At 33.1% G+C, this 26,310-nt stretch overlaps 1 protein-coding gene across 5 annotated transcripts in view; it reads left to right on the top strand.

Moving 5' to 3' along the window:
• The window catches only part of FAM135A (family with sequence similarity 135 member A), a 116,467-nt gene that overhangs the window by 6,284 nt on the left and 83,873 nt on the right, over positions 1-26,310 (top strand). For 4 of the 5 annotated variants that reach the window (XM_031964670.1, XM_031964666.1, XM_031964669.1 and 1 more), the window contains exons 2-3: positions 15,883-15,970; positions 16,594-16,709. In XM_031964670.1, the coding sequence (XP_031820530.1) occupies positions 16,633-16,709 (77 nt within the window). In that variant the 5' untranslated portion in view covers positions 15,883-15,970; positions 16,594-16,632. Of the gene's footprint in view, positions 1-15,882; positions 15,971-16,591; positions 16,710-21,990; positions 22,159-26,310 lie in introns of those variants that run through there. The other variant, XM_031964667.1, reaches the window with a different exon arrangement.

Here is a 26,310-nt window from a genome sequence, read left to right as displayed (position 1 = left end):
AGGATTTACTTGGAGATTTTAATAAGGAATAAAGTTAATTAAGTTAAGAATATCAATCATTTAAGAAGTGCAGTGACCATTTAAATGTTTGATTAAATGGTAATTTGGGGTAATTTTTGCTTCTATTCTTACTGGAAGCTAGGGGTTTGGATTGTGTTCCTTCCTTCTTCCCCTCGCACACCTCTTATAGAAAATCTTGCCTCTAATATCTTTGAATATATTTTATCATCTTATTCTTCAGTAGATCTCCATTAGTTACAAGGAAATCTCTGTATTAAAAGAATTATTATTGCTACTCTTTAAAATATAATTTGTCTATCATTATTGCTCTTATCAGTCTGCATATCTTATCAGTCTGCATATTTTTATAATTGACTTTATTTTCTTCAGAGGTATTTCTACAGTTATAAAAAACACTTTCTAAAGTGTTTCTTTAATATATGGAATTCCATAGGACTAAGAAGATAATAAAAATGAGTTTCTAGGATAGAGATTCAGGCTAGGAAGTAGATCTCAAACCAAGAGAATTGACATTTCTGCAGTTTTCTCCTCACCTCCTCTCTAAAATTTGAGTTTCTTATGGTCTATATTTTTATTCATCCCTCTCCCACCATCCCTGCTTGCATAACTGATATGCTGTTGTGGTTCTGGCCAGTCTTTCTTGCCTGTTCCTGACTTAGTAGTGACAGGGCCTCAGCATCCTTCCTCCTCATGCTCTTTCTTTGGGTTGTGGTTTAGTGGGATATATTGATGGAATGCCTCTGCTCATTTTGTAACGAGCCCATTGTATACTGGTTCCCATTTCACCTCCTTCTTTCTATGATTTCTATTTTTGACTACTATTAGTTATAGAAGATACTGCTTGGTATTACTATAAGTCAGTTACAGCAAAAATTGGGAACATAGGGTTTATTTACTTAACATTCACATAGAGTTTTAAGGTTTTCAAAGTCCTTTTCATGTATCTCATTCAAGCCTCATAAAAACCCTTTAAGATAGATACTATGGGTATGATTTGTCCCCATAATTTAAGAGAGGTTGTGACTTGCCTATCATTATATAGGTGGGAAGTATTTTCCAGTAAGATGAGACTTGAATCCAGATGTTTTTGATTTCATTTCCAAGATTCTGTTTACTTTATCAGGCTACTGTTCAGCATAGAAGCAAAATAGGATGGTAATGCCAGCCAATTTGTTAACTATTATTTAAGCTCCTGGTGTTGAAAGTAACAAATAGATTCATCTTTGATTTTCAAAAGCATTTATTAGAACTTTTCCCCACCCCACCAAAATATGTATAAATTTACAGCAGAGTGATAACTACACAGTTTTTTTGAGTACCTATTATGTACCAGGCACTACAAATAATGGAAATATTAATCAGAGAAAAAGGGCAGTGCCTCAAGAAACTTATAGTCCCAAGGGGAATTAAGAATGTAAAAGAAAGCTCACAATTGGGGGTAGGGAGAGGAAGAAATGATACCTAATACAGTGCCATGATGGACAACTCAGTCAGAGAAGTCTCAAAATAGTGTAATAAGGTGAGGGATGATGATAAATTATAGTTGTAGTGGATTATAATTCTGCTCCCATCCCGTTTTGTTTAAACATATAGCACTAGGACTCCTCAAGGAAAAGGAATGTGATGAATCTTCCCATATTTTCTTTTTTTCTTTTTTTTTTTCCATTTTGTTTTCTAAGAATTACCATAACTGATATGAGTCAATGTGAATAAATGTGGTTGAGTAAATTGAAGCTATTGAGCTTAGATTAATACAGTTACAATTGAACAGCCTATGTAGGGGCAGCTTTTGCTTTGACTGTATTAAACATATCCTGATAATCCCAGTATTGAAGTGGGTTCAATCAGTCAATGAATATTTAAAAAAAATTTTTAATAATAGCTTTTTATTTTTAAAATACGTGCAACAATCGTTTTCAACATTCACTTTGCAAAACCTTGTACTCCATCCAGATTTTTCTCCTTCCCTCTACTCTCTCTCCCCTAGACAGCAAGTTATCCAGTATATGTTAAACTTGTGCGATTCTTCTATACACATTTTCCACATTTATCATGCTGTACAAGAAAAATCAGATCAAAGTAGAAAAAATGAGAAAGGAAAAAAAAAAAACAAGCAAACAACAACAACAACTAAAAATGAAAATATTGTGTTCTGATCCACATTCGGTCTTCATAATCCTCTCTGGATACAAATTGCATTTTCCATCCCAATTCTATTGGAATTGCCTTGACTCACCACATTGTTGAAAAGAATCAAGTTCTATAAAGGGCTGAAACTCTTGAGTTGATGTACTGAGGTTGGGTAACCAAGCACTTAAGCTAAACTACCGATTGGATAATACTCTATTAACATATGCTTGGAAAATGCCCCTTCCCACTATTCTGTGCTGGTTCAATCCTTTGGTGTATATAGAAAATTGTGGGAAGGATTAGGAGGTGGAGTAAAACAAGCCATAGTCACTTGGGCGGTGGAGGTGAAAAAGGAAAGTCACAGAGATTCTGTGTCCATTCCCTTCACTTCTACCCATAAAGACCAAGGACTTTTGCTTATCCTGACTCCGGCTGATTCTAAGATATCCAGGGTGCTAACTTGGTCTTCACAAAGTTCACCACAATTGATCATCACATAATCTTTTTAATATGTACAATGTTCTCTTGGTTCTACTCATTTCACACAGTGTCAGTCCATGTAAGTCTCTCCAGGCCTCTCTGAAATCATCCTGCTGTCACTTCTTATACAATAATTATACCCCATAACATTCATATATACTATAACTTATTCAGCTGTACCCCAATTGATGGGCATTCACTCAGTTTCCAGTTCCTTGCCACTACCAAAAGGGCTGCCACAAACATTTTTGCATATATGGTTCCTTTCCCCCCCTTTTATGATCTCTTTGGGATATATACCCTGTAGTGATATTGCTGGATTAGAGAGTATGCACAGTTATTCTTTTGACATATGAACATTTATTAAGTGTCTGCAGTATGCCTGACACTATGATAAGTGCTGGGGATCAAAAAAATCAAAAAACCTCCTTTACCCTCACAAGACTTAAAAATCTAATTGAGGAGACAATTAGCAAACGTATTTGTTGTATATGCAAGATTATATGCAGGATAAATAGGAAATAATTAACAGAAGGGAAACACTAAAATTGAGAGGTTGGGAAAGGCTTCTTGCAGAAGATGGAATTTTAGTTGAAACTTAAAAGGAAGCCAGGGAAATCAGTAACTAGAGATGATGGGAGATCACTCTAGGCATGGGAGGTAGCACAGAAAAAATTCTTGGAGCTGAGATAAGTGATGTATGTTCCTAGATTTTCAAAGACAGCATCCCTAGATTTAAGAGTTCATGGCAGGAAACCAGTGTAAGAACACTGGGAAAGGTAGGATGGGGATAGCTTATGAAAGGCTTTGAATGCCAAAAAGATTTTGTATTTGATCTTAAAAATAATAAACCACTAGAGTTTATTGAATTGGGTGGGGGAGGTGTAACATATTTCAACCTGCACTTTAGAAAAATCACTTTGGTGTCTGAATAAAGGATGAATTGGAATAAGTAGAGACTTGAGGCAGGTATATCCACCATCAAGCTACTGTAATAGTCTAGGCGTGAGGTACACCACGATGATATTGCTATTAAAAGAGAGAAGGTTATTCAGGAGATTGCAAACATGGAATTCATGGACTTTAGTAACAGATTGGCTATGGGGAGTGAAAGATTGTGAGAAGGATGCACCTTGGTTGCAACCCTGAGGTACAGGGAGGAGATGGTGTTTCTCTCTACAGTAATAGAGAAGATATAGGGGTGAAATGGGAAAGTTAGGGGGAAAATAATGCTTGATTTTAGATATTTTGAGTTTCTGATGTCTACTAGGGAGTTGGAGATATGAAATTGGAGGTCAATAGAGCAGTTAGAATAGGTAGATTTGAGAATCAGCATAGGAATAATTATTAAATCTATTGGGAGCTGATGATAGTACCAAGTGAAGAAGTGTAGAAAAGGAGAGAATTCAGGATGGAATCCTGTGGGACATCAATGATTAGAACCTTTAATACTATTAATAAAGTGGTATATCCTGTTTTAGGCAATAACTTCCACAGTCCTAAATGCTGAAGGTATGCTTTTGTATGACTGACTTTTGTAACATTAACCAATAACCCCCACGATACTACAGAGAAAAGGTAGAATTAGAATTTATTTATTTAGGATGAATGTTGTGTGATGTCTTGCCACTTAGAGTAGTATGGTTTGGTTAGTGATCTAAATACTTTATAATTGTTTCCCTACCACTAAAGTAATTCAGAATTTCTAAGGTATACTCACTAGGCCAGAATGAATGCCATAAAGTTCATGTGGGGTCTCAAGTCTATCATTACTATAGCTGGAATACATGATAGACAAGTGTCTGGTTTTTTGATCAAAGAAATAGGTACAGAACTAAACAAGATGTGAAAAGTAGTCAGTCTTAGAGTGGATGGAAATAATAGGGTTCTCACCTGTTTTCTGGTGGACTCCAGCTAAGAAGTTTGTACTTGGGTGGCAGAGATCCAGAATTAGTAGTTCTTGATATATACCAGATGCATCTCACATTTTTGATTGTAAGTAGCGCCAGATTGTTATGTACACACATTGGTAAAAACAAAACAAAACAAAACTTAGTAGCCACAACCATCCAAGCAAATTCATCCCAGACAGGTGTGGACAAACCCTTCAAAAACAGTTCATCCATAGCAGGAATATTCATTGTCAAATTTTGATTGAAGGACCACACATCATCTTAATTTTAATTCACTCATTTTAATTTTCCAAGAAACTGTCATTACTGCTGTGGGTTTCTGAATCCTAATCTAATCCTAATTATAACAACGAATATCAGCTTTTCGTTTTCTATCCCTTTGCTTTTTTTTATTTTTGGTTTATGTTGACTTTATTTGAAATTTTGTGGTTGGGTATATTTTGGCTATACATTCTTCACTAAATAGCACTTGATGTAATTTGTACCAAATCATATTTTCCCCAAATCATATTTCTTATGATGGGGTAATATATATTCCATTACATCCTCATAACATTTTTCAAGCATTTTCCTAATTGTTGAGTACATTTTTTATTTCTAGCCTTTTATAATACTTCTATGAACATTTTTGTATGAATGCATTGTTTTTTGTGCTCTCACTAACTTTCTTGTGGGTATGCTCCTAAGAATGTGATCTCTGGGTTACAGGATTTGAGTATTTTCACAATTTGTACTCTCTTGTTTTCTCTATATTTACTGTCAATAATTACAAGAGTTTGCAATCTTAAAACCATCCTTTACTTCTTATTTTATATATACTTACATTTTGTCTCTCCCCTTTAGAAAGTAAACTTCTTGAGAGCAGGGACTATTTCACTTTTGTTTTTGCACTTACCACAATGTCTGGTTCATAATAGGTACTTAATAAATAATTGCTGATTGATTCTTCTTTACCCCACATACCCATTTAGTTGCCAGATCTTACTAATTCTACCTCCACATATTCAATTTTTCCATTCATGTAGCCACTATATTACTTCAGTCCCTTATTACCACTGCAATAATCCTCAGTTGGTTTACCTACTTCCAATTCTCTTCCCAATTCATCATTGGGTCTGACCATCTTACTCTCTTGTTTACATGATAAACTCTAGTGACTCCCTGTACCCCCAATATAAAATATAAACTCCTCAGTTAGGTATTTAAAGCCCTTTACACCCATTTTTGGTCTACCTTTCCAACTTCATCTATAACTTTTCTTAATCCACTCTGTGGTGTAGTCAAAAATGGCCTAGTTATTTCTCATAGTATTCTAGTTGCTTTGTCGTGGACTATCCTTCATGCCTAGAAAGCATTCTTTCCTCACTTTTGCCTCTTAGAATCCTTGTTTCCCTCAGAGCTCTAATCATCTCCTATGTATAAAACCTTGCTTGATTTCCAGTTTTAGTGCCTCCTTCCACAAGGTTACTTTGTATCCCATATCTTGCCTGTGTTGGTTTTGTATGAATTTAAATGTGTACATATCTCTTCTCTACAGAATATAAGCTCTTTGGGAGAAAGGGCTATTTAATTTATTTCCTTTGTATCCCCAGTGCCTAGTATAGTGTCTGGCACATAATAAATGCTTGTTAATTGTTTAATTGTCCCTACTTATTTCATCAATTCCTTTTCTCTTCCATTTTATTTTCTTCAAGCACTCACATGTATACCTACATCATCTTTTTTTTATTATTTTTAAAATTTCACTCTCCCTTATATCAGTGCACATGTATTTGCATTTTTATACTACTAGAGTAAGTAGAAAAAGGAAAATGATTAACCAAAGTTTACATAGCTAGAGTAGGACATAATAAAAAGCTAAGAGAAGACGACTGAGAAATGTTTGAAGAATTTTGTGTGTTTGTGTAATATATAATTATATGTATGTATATGTACATACATTTATATCCTATATATACATCTATGTATTTATAAAGGATTTTAATTCCAAAATTTTTGCATATATGTTGTGCCATTTTATCTTTAAAGCATTTCTTTGTTTTTATCAAGAATTACTTTAATGAACGTGTGAAGTCATTAATATAAGTATTTACTCAGCCAAATCAAATCTCAGATTATCTATGCCTTCTCATCTTGTGTGATTCTTATCCTTGTTTTTCCTTTATTCTCCAGAGTCTGCAGGAAGCCATTTACTTAGACTATAACTTATCACATGATCCACCCATATCTTTTTCTAATTTTCCTTTCCTTATGATTTCCTTTGTGTAATTAATAATTAGAAATGCATTACATTCTGCTTACAGCCACTATACTTCTTCTGTGTGTCATCTATCACAGTGATTCCTTAGAGAGGAGCATGTGTGTGTGTATGTGTGTGTGTGTGTGTGTGTGTGTGTGTGTGACACACACACATCATACACTTTTTAAACTTTTTTTCTTTTTATACTTTTTAACGGGTCTTTGTTCTAGTAAAATAGCCTAACATAATTAAAAGTGTAGTGACCTTTTGCCAGAGGCTCTCCAACATACTCCATTTCTCCTACACAATTCTAAACCCAGCTCACTGTTAACAGTAATTCTTGTTACAGGAATTGTTACAGGGGTTCTGAAGTCGAAAAAAATCTATGGACTGTATCTAAATGTATCGCAGTCTGGATATGAGACATTATTTAGCTGTTTAGGCATATCTCTTTAATAATCAGTGAGGAGTCCCTGTGATATTTAAGGGTTAGTTACAGTCAATATTATTATTCACTAATTGGAATATGGTGAACCTCACCATTTTTAGGAGATATGCTTAAACAGCTATCCTTCATGAAAATGTTAGTTGTTGAGCATACATCTTCCTGTTTTGTATTTGATGTTTAGAATCAAAGTTGTTTAATTAAAAGTTAATCCATGGTTATGTTTCTTTATAATAAAAGTTTGTAATTTTTGAAAAAAAAAATTTTTCCAATTACATTTGAAGACAATTTTTAACATTCATTAAAAAAAAAAATTTCTAGTTCCAAATTTTCTCCATCCTTCCCCTTGCCCTTTCTTAAAAAGGTAAGCTGTTTGATATAGTTTATATATGTACAATTATATAAAACATTTCCATATCAATCATATTATGAGAGAAGAAACATTCCAAAAGGAAAACACACACATACACACACTTACACAGGAAAGTAAAAATGGTATGCTTCATCTACATTTAGACTACTACATCTGTTCTTACTCTGGAGGTGGATAGGTTTTTTCAGTGTGAATCTTTTGAAAGTGCCTTGGGATCATTGTATTTCTGAGAAGAGCTAAGTTATTCATAGTTAATCATTCCACAGTGTTACTGTACAATGTTTTCCTGATTCTGCTCACTGTATTTGGCGTCAGTTCATATAAATGTTTCAAGGTTTTTCTGAAATCTGCCTACTCATCATTTCTTATAGCATAAGATTATATTCTATCACAACTTGTTCAATCATTCTCCAATTGATGGCTATCACTTCAATTTCTGTTTCTTTGCCATCACAAAGTGTTGCTATAAATATAATTTCCCTTTTTTATAATCTCTTTGGGATACAGATCTTATAGTAGAATTATTGCTAAATTCAAAAGGTATACACAGTTTGATTGTCCTTTGGGCATAGTTTATGTACATTGCTCAAGGAATCTCATTTGAATAATATATACATGGAAATTTCCTTATTGAAAGAGATTCTTTAAAGCTACATATCTTCTGAGTTAAATGCTTTTTAATACAATTTGTTTAGTAAAATCGTTTTAGTATAACTATAGATGATTCTCATGCTATGTACAAATTTGAAAGTAAGTACATGAGTAGATAACTATTGATGGTTTTTTAGCTGTCATCTTAGATATTAAGTTGTCAATTTTTAAAAATTTTAGTCTTAACTAAGATATTTTAGAAAATGATTCTTTAATATTTTGAACATAATTTCTCAGTATGTACTATTTAACTACTTTTTCTTCATCTTATGGTAAGATCATAGATTTAAAGCTGGAAGGGACTTTAAAGCTCCATTGAGTCCAAGACTCTCAATTTATACTTCTGGAAATTTAGATCCAAAGAGGTTAAGAAAGTTGCCCATCCTTAATTGAGTTAAGGTTCAAATGTACTTTTTTTTCTATTGGTAATGAAAACAAAACATTAAACATACATTAATCTCTTCTATTTTCTGTTTATTTTTTGGACTGAGAATTTCATTTAACTCTTGGGATATGTATTGGTTCTCTCATTGAGTTTTCTGTAAACTTTTTGTTTTAGCTGCATTATAAGACATGACTGCTTATAATATTCCACTGTCATCCTTCTAAAGATTTTACAAACAAGATTCTAAACCCCTGTTATTTTGACTTCTATTTCTCACAGCATCACAATAGTTAAAGTACTTGCTAGGTGAGGCATTTATGGACCCTTTTGGCCTCCTTGTTGTGAACAGTCTGTTTCATACAAATAAACTATAAGTAATGGTCGTAATCAAATTCAGCTTATCTTTTCCCATTTATCATTTTTTTTTTTTAGCAGCATTGTCTTATTTGAATAGATCAGGTTAAAACTATTGTTAGTATTTTCAGTGCCTTCCCATCCTTATTCCTTTAATTTGGTATTGACTTTTTTAGATGAACAGAATGTAAGAGAACAACTGATTCAGATGTGATTTTTATACCAATAATCATTTCTATCAAGATATAGCTAGTATCTCTAGCTTTTATTTTTCATACTTTATCTCATAGAATCAATGAATCTTATATTCATGATACATCAATATGAGGTTTCTGAGTAGCTTATGATTTTAATCTTATTTTTCCAAACTTTAGCCATATTTCCTAATACATTTTTCATTGTCTTCCCTTATGCTTAACTTCTGTGTTAAAGTCATTAAATATCATAGTACGTGTTATCTCTGATGTTCTAGTCATGTTATTGGTGGAATTTCTCAACTTTTTCATTTTCTGTAATATGTTCATGCTGTAACCATCTTTGTAATCGCTTTTTGCTTATATTTTATGCATTTCATGGTGAGAGAAACAAGTGAAAGTTTGTGTGATACACTTTCACTTAGCTGAAATTTGCATTTATCTTCTGGTTTTTTTTCTTCATGAGATGATCAATAATATGTTTATCTTATTCCAAGTGGTGCCTCAAATTTTTAATCATTGGTCAAAGATGTAATTTACAGTACCTATAATTAAGGTAATGGTTATAAACAGTCTAAAAAGTCTTATTTTCTTCCCTGCTTTTTTGCTACTATATTCCCTTCATTATTAAGTTATAAAAGGACTGAATTCAGAGTGGCATTCTGAATTTTTCATTGTTTGATGGTTTGCTAAAAATATGGACTTTAAAAATCTATTGGCCTGTGAACTAATGATGAACCTTTCTCTGTTGGGCCTCTGCAACAGACTCAATCTGTCACTAGGACTGTACACGGGACTTTTCTAGTTTGCATAAAATCTTGTAAACTTCCCACTGTCCTGGTAAAGATTTTGAGAATTCAGCATCAGTTTCCCAATATGATGAAAGTCAGAATAGGACTTACTGGAGGATAAGAATTAAATTGGAATTGTTATTTTTTATTAAAAGAAACCTGAATGTCAGTTTTTCTTCTCTCCTTTCACTCTCTTTTTGGTCATAATTTTGCTTCCCTTACTATAAGTATAATTTACTTTAGAAAGGAAGAATTGGAAACCTTGGCGATTGAATAGGAAAAAACAGGATATTGGAAATCAATTTGTTCTTTCTTAGCATTGGATGTATAGAGGTAAAGTTGCAAATGCCAGACTTATTCCCCTCCTCTTAAGCATTGTGTTTGAGAGGCTCAGATACTAGTTAAATGACTTCAGGTTTGCAAAATCTGTGGTTAGCAGAACTGCATCCATTTGATTAAAATTAACTCTGAGACTTGTGACAGAATCAGATGGACAATGCCATAGTGTCAGTGTTCATGCTGTCAGGAAAGTCAGGGTTTCACTTTGATATGTAAAGTGTTAATTGACATGTCTTACCATATTCCAATTAAACAATTTAAAAATTAATTATTTTTAAACTATTTAAGTAATATGAGAAGCTTGAAATCATTTGGGAGTGAGGGTAGAGGGAAGGCATGAATTGAAGTTATTTTCATATAGTATAAGAAACACCAAAAAAAATTATTAGTAGGCTTTAGGAACATTCTTTCTAGTTGTAAAAATGTATTACAATTGTATTGCTTTACGCAAAGTAGTACATGGTATGTTCTATTTTTGGTGGGGCCTGAGGCAATTGGGGTTAAGTGACTTGCTCTGGGTCACACAGCTAGTAAGTGTTAAGTGTCTGAGGCTACATTTGAACTCACGTCCTCCTGACTTCAGGGGTGGTGCTCTATCCACTGTACCATCTAGCTACCTCATAAGTATATAATATGTGAAATTTCAAATTTACTTCCTTTTCCCAAAAAATTATCGGTAGGTTTTGCTTCTGAAAGTCTTCATTTTACAAAAAGATCCACCATAATATTCCTTGAAATTTATTAGTAATCATAAATATTTAAAATATTGACTGAAATATAATGCTTTAGGAAAATATAGGAATATATTTAGGAAATATAGGAATGCTAAATTACTTAAAGTAAGATGTATCTTTACTGATAATACTAATGCCACTTTACATTTTAATGCTTTTAACTTTTCAAAAACTTTTATGTCATTTCATTTTTCTTATTCCAACAGTTCTGTTGAGGTAGAAAGCAAGGTACCCTTTTTGTAGATGAGAATACACACACACACACACACACACACACATACATACATACATATATATCACTCTTCTTCTGGAAGAAATATAGTTTTTTACCACCTAGAGCCTTCCAGTCAAGGAGAGAGAGAGAGACAACACTAACATATATAACTGTAATAAAACAGTATTGCATGCTACTTATATCAATTGAGTTATAACACAAAATGCTAAGAGGCTATTGAAATCTATCTTACCCTGTAGGACAGTAGGAAGAGAAAGGGGTAGGTGAAGGGGGAAGGCTGAGAGAAGGAAGGGTAAATTAGGAGAGTATCCTACTTTTGATTGGAGAAATTCAAATTAAAACAATTCTGAAGTACTACTTTATATCTATTTGATTGGCTAATAGACCAGAAAAGGAAAATGACAAATGTTGGAGGGAATGTAGGGGAAAATGAAACATTAATACATTGGTGGAATTGCAAACTTATTCAACTATTCTGTAGAGCAATTTGGGACTGTGAGTTAAAAAACCCAAAAGAGTTATAAAACCTGTATACCCTTTGACCTAGCAATACCACTACTGAGAATGTATCTCAAAAGAGATTTTTAAAAACAGGATTAGGACCTATATATATGAAACTATAACAGCTCTTTTCTCAGGGCAAAGAATTGGAAATTGCCTATTAAATGGGGATTGGCTGAACAAATTGTGGTATATGATTATAATGGAATACTGTTGTGCTATAAGAAATGAGGAGTTTGCTCTCAGAAAAGCCTGGAAAGACTTCCATGAGGTCATGGAAAGTGAATTGTACTAAGGACAAAGTAATAGCAATATTGTAAATTGGTCAGTTGTGAATGGCTTGCCTATTTCCTGCAATACAACGTTATAAGACAACTCTGAAGAACTTATGTTGAAAAAAAATACTATCCATACCTAGAGAAAGAACTGATTGAATCTAAATACAAATTGAAGCATATTTTTTCTTGCGATATTTTTTAAAGAGGTGTGGGTTGGGCTTCTTTGTTTTCTTTTACAGTTTTAGTTTTGTGGGAAATGTTTTGCATGACATCATTTGTGCCTTTCCAAGGGGGAAAGGGGTGGGAAGGGAGAGGATCTGGAACTCAAAATTTTAAAAACAAATGTCAAAAATTGTTTTACCTGTAATCGGGGAAAAATAAAATATTAAATAATGGGGAGCAAGAAAAATAAATATTCATTCTAAAAAATGCTATCCGAGCTTTGAAAAGTAAAGTTGTTAACTAATTTAGAACAATTCAGAGAAGTGTTCCTAAGGGAAAATGCATTTGAATGATCTGAGAGAGGCTATTCAGACATAAGACATATTTGAGCAAAAGGCATGTGATGTGAAAGCGTAATATGTTTTTGGTGAGCTTAAAATTGTCCAGAGTTGGAAGTTGAATATGAGATAACAACTGAAAATAGAATGCTTCAAGCAAACAGAACAAGGATTTTGAACTTTTCTAAGGAGGTGATAGCAAATCAATAACAATTTTTGAAAAATATGTAAAATCAAATCTGTGTTTAGATTATTCTGCCAACAGTATGTTCATACTGGCTTGGAGGCTACAGGACTGATAGGAGTCCTTGGCAATTCTTGTGGTGTCTGCTAATAAAAGTTTGTAATAGAGGGATTACAATGGTCTCTAGAGAGACCTTGTGGATATGAGATCAATGGGACCTAGTAACTGTATGAGCTTTATGATAGAGGGAAGGTTCGAAATTACAAGATTGGAAGACCAGATAAAAGATAACCACATACAGAAATTTCAAAGGCAAAAGAAGGAACAGATTTGGAAAGAAAAATAATAGCTACAGTTTTAGACATTGAGTTGAAAATACAAATTTGGAGATCAAAAAAAGTAGGAACTGAAATAAAGATTTGGAGATCAAAAAAACTAGGAACTGAAATAAAGAAGGGCATCTTTATAGAAGTGGTAGGTGAACCCACCAGATGAATAACATTTTCAAGAAAAAAATAGACTAGAAATTTGATGACAGACCTTAATAAACATAATACCCTTGTTAAGAAATCTGGAAAAAGATAAGCCAGAGAAGTAGCATTTATTGAAAAATAGCTAAAAGAGTGAGGTGTCTCTTCAACCAAGAGTTACAAGTTTTGGAGTTTGTATTCAGAAGATAGAACTCCAAAGTTCTAGCTAAGAAATAGAGTTTAAGAGAATGTGAACTCCATTAATACGTGACTGAAATGGAATGGACAATGAATTTGTTGGAATCGAGGAAATCAGGATTTTTGTGGTCAGACTATCAGATTGTCAGCATTATTTGTAAATCTCCAAGGATGCTGGCAAAGAATGAAATATAGAACAAGACCATCGTCCATATAGTAAAATCCTTTTCAAAGTGTAGAAATACATTATGAAAGAAAGTACTCCCATATTTGGCTTTTAAAGCCCTTTACAATCTAGCTCCTATCTTGCTAGGCATTTTAAAAATTATTCTTCTCCCTGCACTCTATGCAACAGCCCAAATGGCCTACTTGGCTGTTCCCCAAATGTGTCATTTTATTTTCCTTCTCCACACCTATGTGAAGGTTGTTCCTTTTGACTAGAATGCTCTCTCCTCACCATCTTGGAATTCCCTATGTTCTTACAAGGCTCACCTAAAAATGACACCTTCTTCAAGGAATTTCATCCCTTCTACATCCTCAATTGTTTTGTATTTATTTTTGTGTGAACATTTGGTGTCCTCCCTTCTTTCTCCCTCACTCCCCACTGTGTAGAATGTAAGCTCCTTTAGAGTGGCAACTGATTGACTTTTGTATTTGTAACCTCACCACTGAAGCAATGCACCTGGCACACTGGTGAGGGAAGGGGAAGAAGCATTTATATAGCACCTACTATGTGCCTGCTTTCTGATCTTCAAAGTAGTAGAGTAGCTGGAAAGTACTGTTATTATTTTCATTTAACAGTTGAAGAAACTGAGCCAGAGATTAAAATGTGACTTTGCTCAGTCTCACACCATAGTAAATGTCTGAGGCTGAATTTAAATTTAAATCTTCCTGACCTCTAGGTCCAGCTTTACATCCACTTTACCATCTTATGAAATGCTAGTTGGAAACCTTAAGCATATTTAGAATTTGTTGATGGTAGAATGAGAATTCCAAAGGGCACAAGGTAATGGACCATGTAATGGGTAAATAGATTTCAGTGGACCTGGGGAGAAAGTAGAGTACTTAGAATAAAAATGATGCTTTTTGGAAAAATTAGTATAGACATGTCATTTGCTCCTCCAAATAGATTACCAGATTTGGAAAATTAGTACAACTGGAGGTAGATTAGTGTCTTGCGCTACTTCCAAATAGGAATTTGAAAGTGTTCATGTTACAGAATTAACATGTTCTTTGCTTCTGTACATTTTCTTCCCAAAGAGTCCTTTGATTCTTCATTGAAGCAATTAGGCTTCTGAGTACAGAAAATGAAAGATTTCTTGCTCACGGTTCCTTTCCTCAGACATCCTTTGGCTCCCTATAGCTCAAATAACATGGTATAGTGGAAAGAACACTAGATTACTGGTGTAGAGAGAGATCTGAGTTCAAATTTCAAGTATTTGTTTATTTTGTGAATCTGGGCAAATCATTTAACTTAGGAGCCTCAGATCCATATTTATAAAATGAGTGTAATAATAAATTAATTTATATACCTTATAAAGCTTCAGTGAGAATCATGTGATATAATGTATGTCAGTTTGAAAACTTTAAAACTCTACATAGATATATTTATTATTGATAAAGCTGGGCTTTTAAGATAGAGGACCTGATGGAGACAAGATTTTTCTGAGATGAAAATTTAATCAGACCTTTCTATTCTAACATTTCTAATTTCTGAAGTTGTTTAAGGAGTAAAGATAATTTCTGTCTAGAAATAATATTTGAAATTTGATTCTAACCATTAGGTATTAGATGTTCTCAGGCAACTTGTTTTTAGCAAAATATTCTAAAATGCCTAACAACGATATAAAACTGGAAGTTAGAAACACAAATATGCATCTCATGTTAACCTGTTCTTTGAGTGGTTCATGTAAAATGATGGGAAATGAAATGAAAGAATTCATTTTTTCATTTTAAAGATGAGTCAACTTTCTCTTGTTTTGGGAGGGGGATAGGGATAGGGAGGGGTAGGGATTTCCAAATTGAGTACATCAGAGAAAATCCTTGCCTAATAATATTCCTTGAAATATAAGGAAGTGGACCTTTAGTAAAGATACTTTAATATTTCAAGGTGTCTAGATGAAGATTTTTCTCAAAATGAATCCTTCTCCTGATCTTCACCCCCACCCCCAGCAGTACAGCTTGCCAGCCTTCTCTTCATTTTAGTAAGTGGTGATTGAGAGGTGGTATAGTTAAAAATTTTAATCTTGATGATAAGCCTGAATTCAGCTGAGATGGTCCTTGAAGCTAACAGGTCTTGTGCCCTACTTTGCAGAGTTATGGTAGCTGATAATGCTTTTCTATCCAAATTTTGTCTCAAGTTTTAGAGACCACATAAATACAATATATACAAATACAAATAATATAATTCTTCTTTAAAGCAGTTTTTTTATGTCATCACTATTTGTAATCTCTCTTCTTTTTATAGGAAAAGAATATTCTTTTAACAAGAGTAAATAACTGGAAGGAAAAGATTTACTATTTCACATATTAGGATGAAATTTTGATCAGAAGAGGTAAGAATGAAATATTTCTCTTGAACATAGTTTATATTAAAAATGACTTTTGGGATTTTATTTTCTCCTGCTTTTAATTTTTAAAATTAATTTTGTCTTTAAAATTATCAGTTAAAAATTTTCTGCCCTTTAGAAGTAAATTGTTTATAAATTTGTGGAGATGAAAAGAATCTCTCTTCTGGTAATCCTGGGATCTGTTTGTATACACTACAGAGTTGAAAAAGGGTTAATGGGTAGTTTGTTCTAATAAAATGTAAATTAAAATTCTTAAGGATGCTAATATTAGAATACAGACTCTGTTTTGAACGTTTATTAATGATGTGCTATGTCTGGTTATTTGAGATTAGGGAAAATATTTTTGTATTTTTACAATATTTAAGAGCACTCAAAGAAATGATTTTCTGGTGGCATTTGGTTAAATTGAGCTCAAGACTCAGTGCTCTTTTTTATAACTATATAATATATATATTATTTACATATATATATTTTTATAACTATAAAATATATGTGTATTTTATAACTATTGATCATATTTCTTTTATGTAACAAATATTTGAAAACAAGATGTTTTAAAGCTTATTTTCTATCCCATTTCTCATTACTTTTTTTTCTTTATCACCTAGTGCTATTTCTAGCTTTATCTTCTATGTATAAAATTAAAAATGACTGAAGTCCAAGCAATGGTAGAATTCTCTGTGGAGCTACACAAGTTCTACAATGTTGATTTGTTTCAGAGAGGGTATGTATTAATTTAATGCTTAAAATTATTTAAATTTCATAACTTTTATTTCTAGAATAGTTTACTTTTCTATGTGCACATAAATATTTTTAGTGAATTTTGATTTTTTAAGTATAAAATGTTCATATATTTGAGCAACTTAAAATATTTCTTAAGTATTTCAGATACTGAGAGTAGAACATAAGAACTATAAAAAAAAAACTATCCCTGTCTTCCACAAATTTACTGTTTAATTGGGGAAATAAGACACAGACGTGAAACAAGTAACATAAAATTTCAAGGCTGAATTAAAAAGATTGTGTACTGGATGAGCCATAAAATTTATTTTCGAGAAGGTATGATTTGGATATTCAGAATGGAGAATGAAAGGCCTTCAAATGAAAGAGGCAAAAATGATCAAAGTTTAAGATTGTATTCAATAATTAGCATTATTAGTTTTGATGGATAATGAGATAATAGATAATGAGCTAAAATATAGGGTTCTTATTGAGGATTTGGGGAAATAAAATTTTTCAAGTTGAATTATGGCCAGTCTATAGAGAGCCTTAAATATTTGGTTAAGGCATTTATGCACTTGATATTATTGCAAAGCCATTGCAGGTTCATGAATAAAGGAACAATATCCTAATGCAGGATAGGATTCAGAGTCTTTTTGAAATGTCTATCAGTTTCTCCTAATTCTTCCCTTCCTCCCATGACAGCCCTTCAAATATATGAAAATAGCTATTCACAATAGCACCAAATTTTTTTTTTTTTTTTGATAGTTGAAAGGGATCTTAGTGAGGTCCTACTCTAGCATATGCCTAAAAAGGTAATATATTCCTTCCAAAATTTTTCATTCTAGTTCCTTCAGCTAATCTTTTTTTGCATGATCTTGAGATTTTTTGTCATTATGATTGCCCTTTTGAGTTTTATCAGTATCGTCTTAAAATATATTGCCCAGAACTGAACACATACTCTCAGGGCATTCTGGCCTACTTCTCATCGACCTGGACACTGGGCCTCTCTTCATATAGAAATAAGGTCTTTAGCTTTTTTGGCTTTAACATGCTTTCTTCATATTACTTGAAATCTAGACATACTGATTTTGCAAGCTACTATGACTCCCATATCCTTTTTAGATGAACTACTTTCTACCTTACCATTCCTTTATTATATTTAGGAAATTGAGCTTGTGAACTCAAGTTTAAAATTATATTTATCTCTGTTAAGTTTCATGGTATTGAACTTAGCTTAGTATTTTGACCTTTCACAATCTTTTTTTTAAAGATAATGGTATTAGAGCAAGGATGCTCTACTTTTAATTCTTTCTCCCTTTTTAGTAGTCTTAATGTAAACAATTGTTACATTCATTTTTTTCTTTTTGCTACAGTCTGGTTTCTCATTTCCTCATTCACTGAGAATTTGAGAGATTTAAATTCTCAGCTCCATAAAGATAAAGACTGTCATATTCATATTCATCTTTGTATATTTTGTAACATTAAGTAGTTCTTTTATCAATAAATCAAAAAGCATTTATTAAGCACCTACTTTGTGCCAAGCACGGGATATAAAGAAAAAGATGAAACAGCTTTTGCTTTTTAGGGGATAATAAATACTTGTTGAAAGGAATTAATGTCTGTAATTATTATTCATTATATCTTACCATGCTGCCTTTTTCCTTCATTTCTTCCTGAAATCTGGTAGCTAATTGGGGAAGGCTATATTAGTGGTTTCCTATTCTAATATCAAATACAAACTCTTATTTATCATTTAAAGCTTTTCTCAACTATACTTAAAATATATCTTTCTTCACTTAATGTACTTGTTGTTAGTCAAACTAGACTTCTTGCAAATATTCCTTGTATACAATACTCATCTCCTATCTCTGAGCCTTTGCCCTGGCTGAACCCCTTATGTCCTTACTTCTGTTTTGGTGAAGACTTTGATTCAAAACTCAGGTCAAACATCATCTTCTACATAAATTTGTATTTATTTTTATATGTGCATGTTATTTTAACTAATAAAACAAGTTCCTTAGAAGGCAAAGTCAGTTTCATTTTTGTTTTGTATCCTCATGATCCAACATGAATGCTTGGCACATTGATCTTTGTACTTTGTAACTATCTAGATGTCTTTAGTAGTGGTAGAATTTCAATGTTTTGTTTAAGTTTCTTAAATTGTTATTAAATAACCATTGCTTTTAATTGACATTTGAAGTGTCACTAATCACATATTCATATTGATGAAGTAGAGTTAATTGTTATGTGTTTTTCCAATTATTTCCTAATATTTTAAAAAATATCACAGAATACAAAGAAAAAAATTTCTAAATCTCAAGAAACTAAGTATTCTGGTTCAGTTTTCTCTTTAAATTTTTTTTTAAAATAGCATCACAAAATAGAATGTGAAATACCATTACTTAATCCACTACCTTGCACATAGTAAGCACTTAAATATTTGGTAAGTTTAAGCTATATTTGTTAAAAATCAAATAAAAATAGAGTTCAAGATATTTTTTCATCTGTGTGGTTCATTGCAATCCCCTGTGTTTCTCATTTTGGGTTTAATTAACATTATAATAGTAATAGTTAAGTTCCACTTGAAAAAAGCACAACAATTAGAAGGTACCAAAGCTTGAAACAGGTATAGATATTTATGTACCTTGGACAGTAAAAAGAATGTATTAACATTTAAAAGTGAGACTTACCTGTATTGATATATTTCATATTAAAATCCATTCTGTTTCAGTAATAGATATGTAATTTTTAAAATGATTGTCTTAGAAATAGATTGACCTATAAATAGAAAGGAATGTAATAGAGCATCTGGTTTAGATGAGGGTAATCCAAAACTACATGAAGACAGATGAACAAGATTGTTTTAAGGAAATGCTTCTGTAACCAAATGTTAACTTTCATCATCTGTCTGATTATTTACTCAAGTCTGACATTAAGGTTAAACAATAATTTATTTTAAGAAAAGAAAACTTTAATCCTCTTTTCTTTGGGAATATTGCATATTTCTAGTTTTCATATATTATGGTTGATAAATAATTATTTTTATATTTGTTTCCCTTTTTTATATAAGGAGCCAAATAGATGTAAAGAAATCAGCAATGTGAAACTAATGCAAAAAAGATTTTTAAACTATAAAAATGTAAAATAATGATTTGAAAACATTATAGAGTCATTCTGGTGCATATTTGTAATAGGCTAAAGATCATAATAAATTGAGGATAATTTAAGATGTTGTTATAGTAGGAGGAATTGCAGGATAGTAGGAATATGACATAGAAATGAGCCAGAATCTGTTTTCAGATTTCCCGGATCCAAAAAAATCACTTCATAATTGGGGCATATCCAAATATAACATTTCCCCACAGATATTATTCAGAATATCTCCATGTCAAGAAGACTATAGTTACTTTAGTTCTATATATGAAGATATGATGATATTAAGCAGCTGTTCTCTGTTTTAAGACTTGAAATGGGAATTAAATTAGACATTTAGCAATTTTATGTAGACTTGAAATTGAGAAAACCTTTCTAAGTTTTTACATTACCTTACTAAGGAAAGAAGATATACAGAACACTGGACTAGTAACGATAATAACATTTGCATAGCACTTTAAGGTTTGCAGAATACTTTATAGATTTCTCATTTTGTCCTCACAATAAGTGGGAGATAGTTGCTGTTTTCCCCATTTTACAGATGAACAGAGTGAAAATGAGGTTAAATGATTTGTTCAAGGTTCATCAAGCTAATAAGTATCTGAGACTGAATCTAACTCAGATCTTCATGACTTCAAGTCCAATTCTTTATCATTTTACCACCTAGATCCTTTATGGTTAGGATGTGCATGTCAGGAATCTGTGAGAGTGTACCTTTTTATATTTCTATAATTAATTACATTATATTTCTAATAATGTTTTTGTTTAATCATTTTTAGTCAAGTTTGACTCTTTTTAATCCTATTTGGGATTTTCTAGGTAAAGATAATAGTTTGCCATTTCCTTCTTCAGTTCATTTTACAGATGAAGAAACTGAGGCAAACCGGATTAAATGATTTGCTCAGAGTCACTCAGCTAGTGTCTGAGGCCAGATTTGAACTCAGAAAGATGATCCTACTTGACTCCAAGCCTGGCTCACTTTCTATCCACTGTACCACCTAGCTAACCTAAGTAATAACTAGTACATAAAATTCAGTTTGAGCTTTAACCTTTTAAAGGAATGTGGCAAAATCAGAGGGGAAGAAGGACTATTGAACCCCCCCAGAAATATGAGGCAGATTTGAATATTTTTCATGTTCTAAGGATTGATCATGAACCTTAGGTGCCATTAGGGAAGAGGCTATCCAGTGAAATACTCTGGAGAAAAAAGATAAGAAATTCCAAGTAAGATTTTTAAGGGACACCTACAGTGTCTTGACTTGTTGTTTGTCCTTCATTCTGTAGGGTCACCTGCCTGACTTTCCCCTCCAGAGCAAACTGAGTCTAATGGCAAGATGTAGATCAAGATGGCTGGAGATGGCCCTGGATGAAATGGGAGACTTGACTTTTTTAATCTAAGGGTTTCAACAGGTCTCAGTTTGAGTCTGCACCCATTCAGTGATTAAAGCTAGGTAGCTATTGAGGCAAAGAGTATTCTCTTTCACCTACTCAAAAAAATTCTAAATAAGTAAACCTGGGAGGGGAAGACCCTCAGGGTTTCTGACCAAAGTTGAAGTGATTGCTATTTACATTCAGTTTGAGTCAATTAAGACTCAAAAGATTAAATGGAACTTGACCTAGGACCCATTGCTGGTCATCGAGAATCAGACTGATTTTGGTTTCTGGCTTGGTGCTTAAGAAAGAAATCTAGCCAGTAAACCTGATGGTTAACTGAACAAAAATCCAGCAAAGGAAACTAAAAAGGAATGGTTAATTAGAAGGAAAAACCAGGATTGAATAGGGACACAAAAATCTAGAGAAAAGCTTATGAACTAAAAGAGAGTGATCAATATTTCACAGGCTACAGAAAGTTCAAAAAGAATAAAGATTAAGAAAAGGATATTAGATTTGGCAATTAAGTCATCATTGGCAATTTTGAAGTGAGCAGACAGATTGTTGAGAGTTTAGAAGATATTGAAAAGGAATGGAAATTTCTCTCTTGTGAGATGGCTTTCTCAAGGAGTTTAGCCACAAAAGAGGAAGAGTTATGGCAGGATAACCAATGGAGATAAGTGAGAACAAAGATAAAATATTATATATACTTAAAGAACTATAATAAATGTTAGTTATTATTGTTGTTTTTATTGTAGTAAAACCCCATGACCAGAAGCAATCAATATAAATGATCTCATTACAAAGCTCCTAGAAATATTTCTGGGTATTATGAAATACTGAACAAGAAACTGAAGACATTAGGGCGATATAAGTAGTATTTTCATCATTGCTGCTAATTGAACTTGAGAAAAGAGGCAGATTTGGTAAGTGAACTAAGATGTCTGAGAACAGAATCTGAATTTCTGGAGCTCAACTTAAGAATATATGCATGGCTTATTAGTAGGAAATAGAATGTATGTCATTTTGTTATTTAATTATATCCAGCTCTTCCTGACCTCATTTAGGGTTTTCTTGACAGATAGATACACCATAGTGGTTTGCCATTTCCTTTTCTAGCTCATTTTACTGATGAGAAACCTGTGATTTGTGTAGGGTCGCAAGTACGGGAAGATGGATTTGAACTCAAAGCCTGGCGCTCTATCCATGATGACACCTAGTTTCCCTAATGAATGTCATAAAGATGAATAAAAATATTTATTTATTGTACAAATCAAGAAAGCTTTAAATTGAAAACAGAGTACTGAAGTTGAAAATGAGACCAAACTAGCAATGGATGACAACAAAAAGCCATTTGTATTTGTATTACTTAGCAAAGATCAGAAAAGGGTTGAGAATCAGGTTGAAGGAAGCATGCAAAGAGGCAGAACTATTCAATTCCATTTTACGTGTTTGTTTTTTATACCTGGAAGATGTTTTTTATACCTGGAAGAATGATCTTCAGACTGAGAAGGATTAAGCAAAGATGGTTATTAAGGAATTGAACCCAAGATAAAACTATTCAGGAAACATTTGTTAAGCAGCTACTGGATATAGATCACTGTTCTTGGCATTTGAGAGAGTTCAAAGCTTAAATAAGACATGATCTTTGTGTGAGATAAGGTGCTAGACCCCTTTACCCAAATTGACTATTTTGAGGCAACTTCAGATACAAATAGGAAGCATTTATTTGGTCCTTGCAAGGAGAGGTCCAAACATACCAGCTGAACAGACTCGGAGCCTTTCAGCTCCCATCTCTCAGCATGGTGTGTGGCAGTGAGGTGGAAGTGATGAATTGGTTAAATAGCAAAAGACTTGGTTTCATTGGATAGACTGAAAAGGAAGTAACACCATGACCAGTGGTCAGCAATGCTATCTACTTTCTGTGAATCACATAACTTCCTGAAACTTAGGCCTAGGGTCTGACCTTTTGTGCCCTACAGCCCTCTGAGAATGGCATCTCGGGACTTCCTAAAACTTAGGTCTTGGGTCTGACTCTCTATCTCATAGACTTTTTGAAAAATCTCCACCTGGTGCCATTCATCTTGACCTTCAAAAGTGCTTGTAATCTAATGAAATGTGAAACACAAATGCAATTAACTCTGATAGATAACAATACACCATAACTGCTTCACTTATGGCCTTGAGGCTCTTTTGCCTCATCATGACATGGACATGACCCAGAATTTTTAAAGGCTGTGCTATCAGGATTCAAGTTTTGGTAGAATTACTTTACCTGGAGAGGTTTCATGTGTGTGCTCTGGGACAGATTGTATAGTTCTCATTTGAAAAACAACCTAAGTTCCAAGAGCTGCATCAGCAGATTCATTAAAACAAAAGAAGGAAATTTAAGATATAAACTGTGATCAAGAACTGACAAAATTATCCCTGGGAATAGGGATACTGGGTACACCATGAGAGTTTCCTTAGAAAACTCCCAGAGCAACAGAAAAGTAATACAAAATCATTTCAATAAAGTGGATAGAAAAGCAGTATATATAAAAACCCATCAGATTGATAAAGATGACAAAAAAGAGAAATGGCAGTTATTGGAAGGACTACAGGAAAATATATGCTTTTAATTATATGCTTGTTTATTCACTCAGGCTTTTTTTTTCTACCTTCCTCCAGTTTACCTGCTTTATTCTACATTCTTTGAATTAAAATTTTAAATTTCTCTTATCTTTACCTATTTTTCCTCTCTCAACCTTTGTTTTTCCTCAACTCAAACTAGTGCTTAAAAGTCTTCATTTTTTTTATTCTGACTTCTTATTTTAAATAATTGCTCTTAATTGTGCTATTGCTAAGAACTTTTCTTTTCCTTTGTTCTTTTCTTTACTTCCCTTCCTATTTTGAATTCTGTTCTCTAATTAGCAAATTATACTTGTTTCTTCATTCCCTTTGTCTTTCAGTTTAGTGGATAAAGCTTTAACTTCCCCTTCTGTTTCATTTCTCTTATGTCTTTGTAGATCTTACTCTCCCCTTCAGATTTTCTGTTGTCTTTCGACTTTAAGCTGTCTTTCAATCTTTAGAATATTTCTTCATTAAAGAAGTATTGTCCAGTAGATAATCTATTTCTTCTATTATGTATATTAATATGGTAGAAATCACTCTGACCCAGACCTTAAAGAGATACTACTTCTAGCCCTTACCATGCTATCATCTCTTAATTCTATGTTCTTACTGCCATTCTGATGAGGTTAGTGGTATTGAAGAGGTTTAAGAATTGGGGTGAGGAATCCCCTCTGGTTGGGGCAGGTCCAATTCAAAAGAATTCGCAAACCTGAAATCTGTATGACAAAAAAAAATGTATTGGCACTGAGAAGCCAGCCTGTTAGGAAAACAGACTTCTTAGTCAAAAGGTCCTGTTAGGGAGATAGCAAAGGTTAACACTGAGAAGAGAATATTCTTCACAGTGGGCAAAAGTCCTGGCAGGCAGTTTTGCCAAGAAGAGAAAATCCTGTTTAGGACTTCTACATAGATTTGGGGGTTTAGAGTTGTCTTTTATTAGCCGTTGAAGCTTGGCTTTCATTCAAAATTGAATGAGATTGCCTCAATTGTTGACAATGCCCTGGCTTAGATCTGTAATAGAAAAGAGATCACTTATCTTAGGAGTTTGACCTACTGGGAATGGTATGGAACTAATCTTCAACTCAATAGAGATTGCAACCATATCTCTGGCCAGATCTTCAACTGAATGAGACCACTTAATTGGAAGTTTGCAGGCTTTTCCCAGGATTTGGGAGCTCTCCAGAAAGGGATTCGATACTTCCAAAAGATCTCAGTTTACTTCAATTCTAGGTGTTGGTTGCCCTTAGAATGCCCTTCTTTTAGGATGGAATTCTTTTTCTGGGAGAGACTGCTCTTTTTTTTTTTTTTAAGCTGATGCAGTTTCTCCTTGGATGAAGCTCTCCATCTCTACCTACAAAGGCCCACTTCCTCTTCCATGCCATTGTTCTTGGTAAGACCCTTTTCCTTTCCTATTTTATGCTACTGTCCTTCACCTCCCTTTTCTCCTTTCTCCCAGTTCTGTGTATTTATACTATTCTTCTATAGTTCCCACTCTTTGAGAGACTAAAGGAATTCTTATCCTTTTCTTATTCATCTGATTTTGTAAATGTACATCAACTGTATCAGTCTTTAATTTCTCTTTCTCTTATTCTCTCCCACAAATATGTTGTCTCATTTATAGAGATGAAGGGTTTAATCCATGTGTGGGACAGTAAGGACCACAAAAGCAATCAGAGACTTTTAAGAATAAGAAAGCAAAAAAAAAAAAAAAAAAAGAGCTTTATTATAGTCTCAGAACAAATGGCATCTCCCATATGACATGGTGTTTGTCAATAAAGAAGTGAGTGCAAAGTAAAACTGCAAAATACAAGATTAAATACCTTGAATGCAGAACCCCCACCCAATCTGACCTTTTCTCCCATTGTTTGGAGGAGTCCTGACTTACATTCCAATCAGTTTCCATTTGGGGAGATCTAACCCAGAAATAAAAGAATACAAATCAATAATAATAAGCTTTTAATTTAAATTTGCCTAGAGATCTGTAATATAAGCAGATATCCTCAGATAAGAGAATTCAAAACCTTAATCATCCTTTTTAAAAAGTACTTAAAATGCTAATTAAGAGGTGGTTAAAAACATCTGCAACTTTTGGCTATAATGCTGGTTGTTATAAAGTTTTAAGTCACAATTAAAGTATAGTTGAAGGCTGTATTCCCATGATAGTGTCTTTACTCAGTTAATCCCACACAATCCATAAAAAGTACACTAACTCTTCCTGTTTTGCTTCTCCTGATTAAGTTGCTGTTTAAATCTTCAGCTCCTTAGATCCTTTTTTCCCCTAGATGGTCCTTTGACCTTTTTCTTTTGACCCATTGGTCAGTCTTTTTCTTAAAATTGTAGACTTAGAAGCATGAGAAAATCTGTTTTTTTCCTCAACAAATTGTTCATTATTTACCTGCTTATTTGGAGTGTTTGCAAGTCAAATAATGTATTCACTTCTGTTCAACTTTTTTAGGAGTGCCTTAAAT

Source organism: Sarcophilus harrisii, chromosome 4 (genome assembly GCF_902635505.1).
Source record: "Sarcophilus harrisii chromosome 4, mSarHar1.11, whole genome shotgun sequence".
NCBI lineage: Eukaryota > Metazoa > Chordata > Mammalia > Dasyuromorphia > Dasyuridae > Sarcophilus > Sarcophilus harrisii.
Note: the sequence above shows the minus strand (reverse complement) of the source record. Positions and strands in the feature narration are given on the sequence as shown.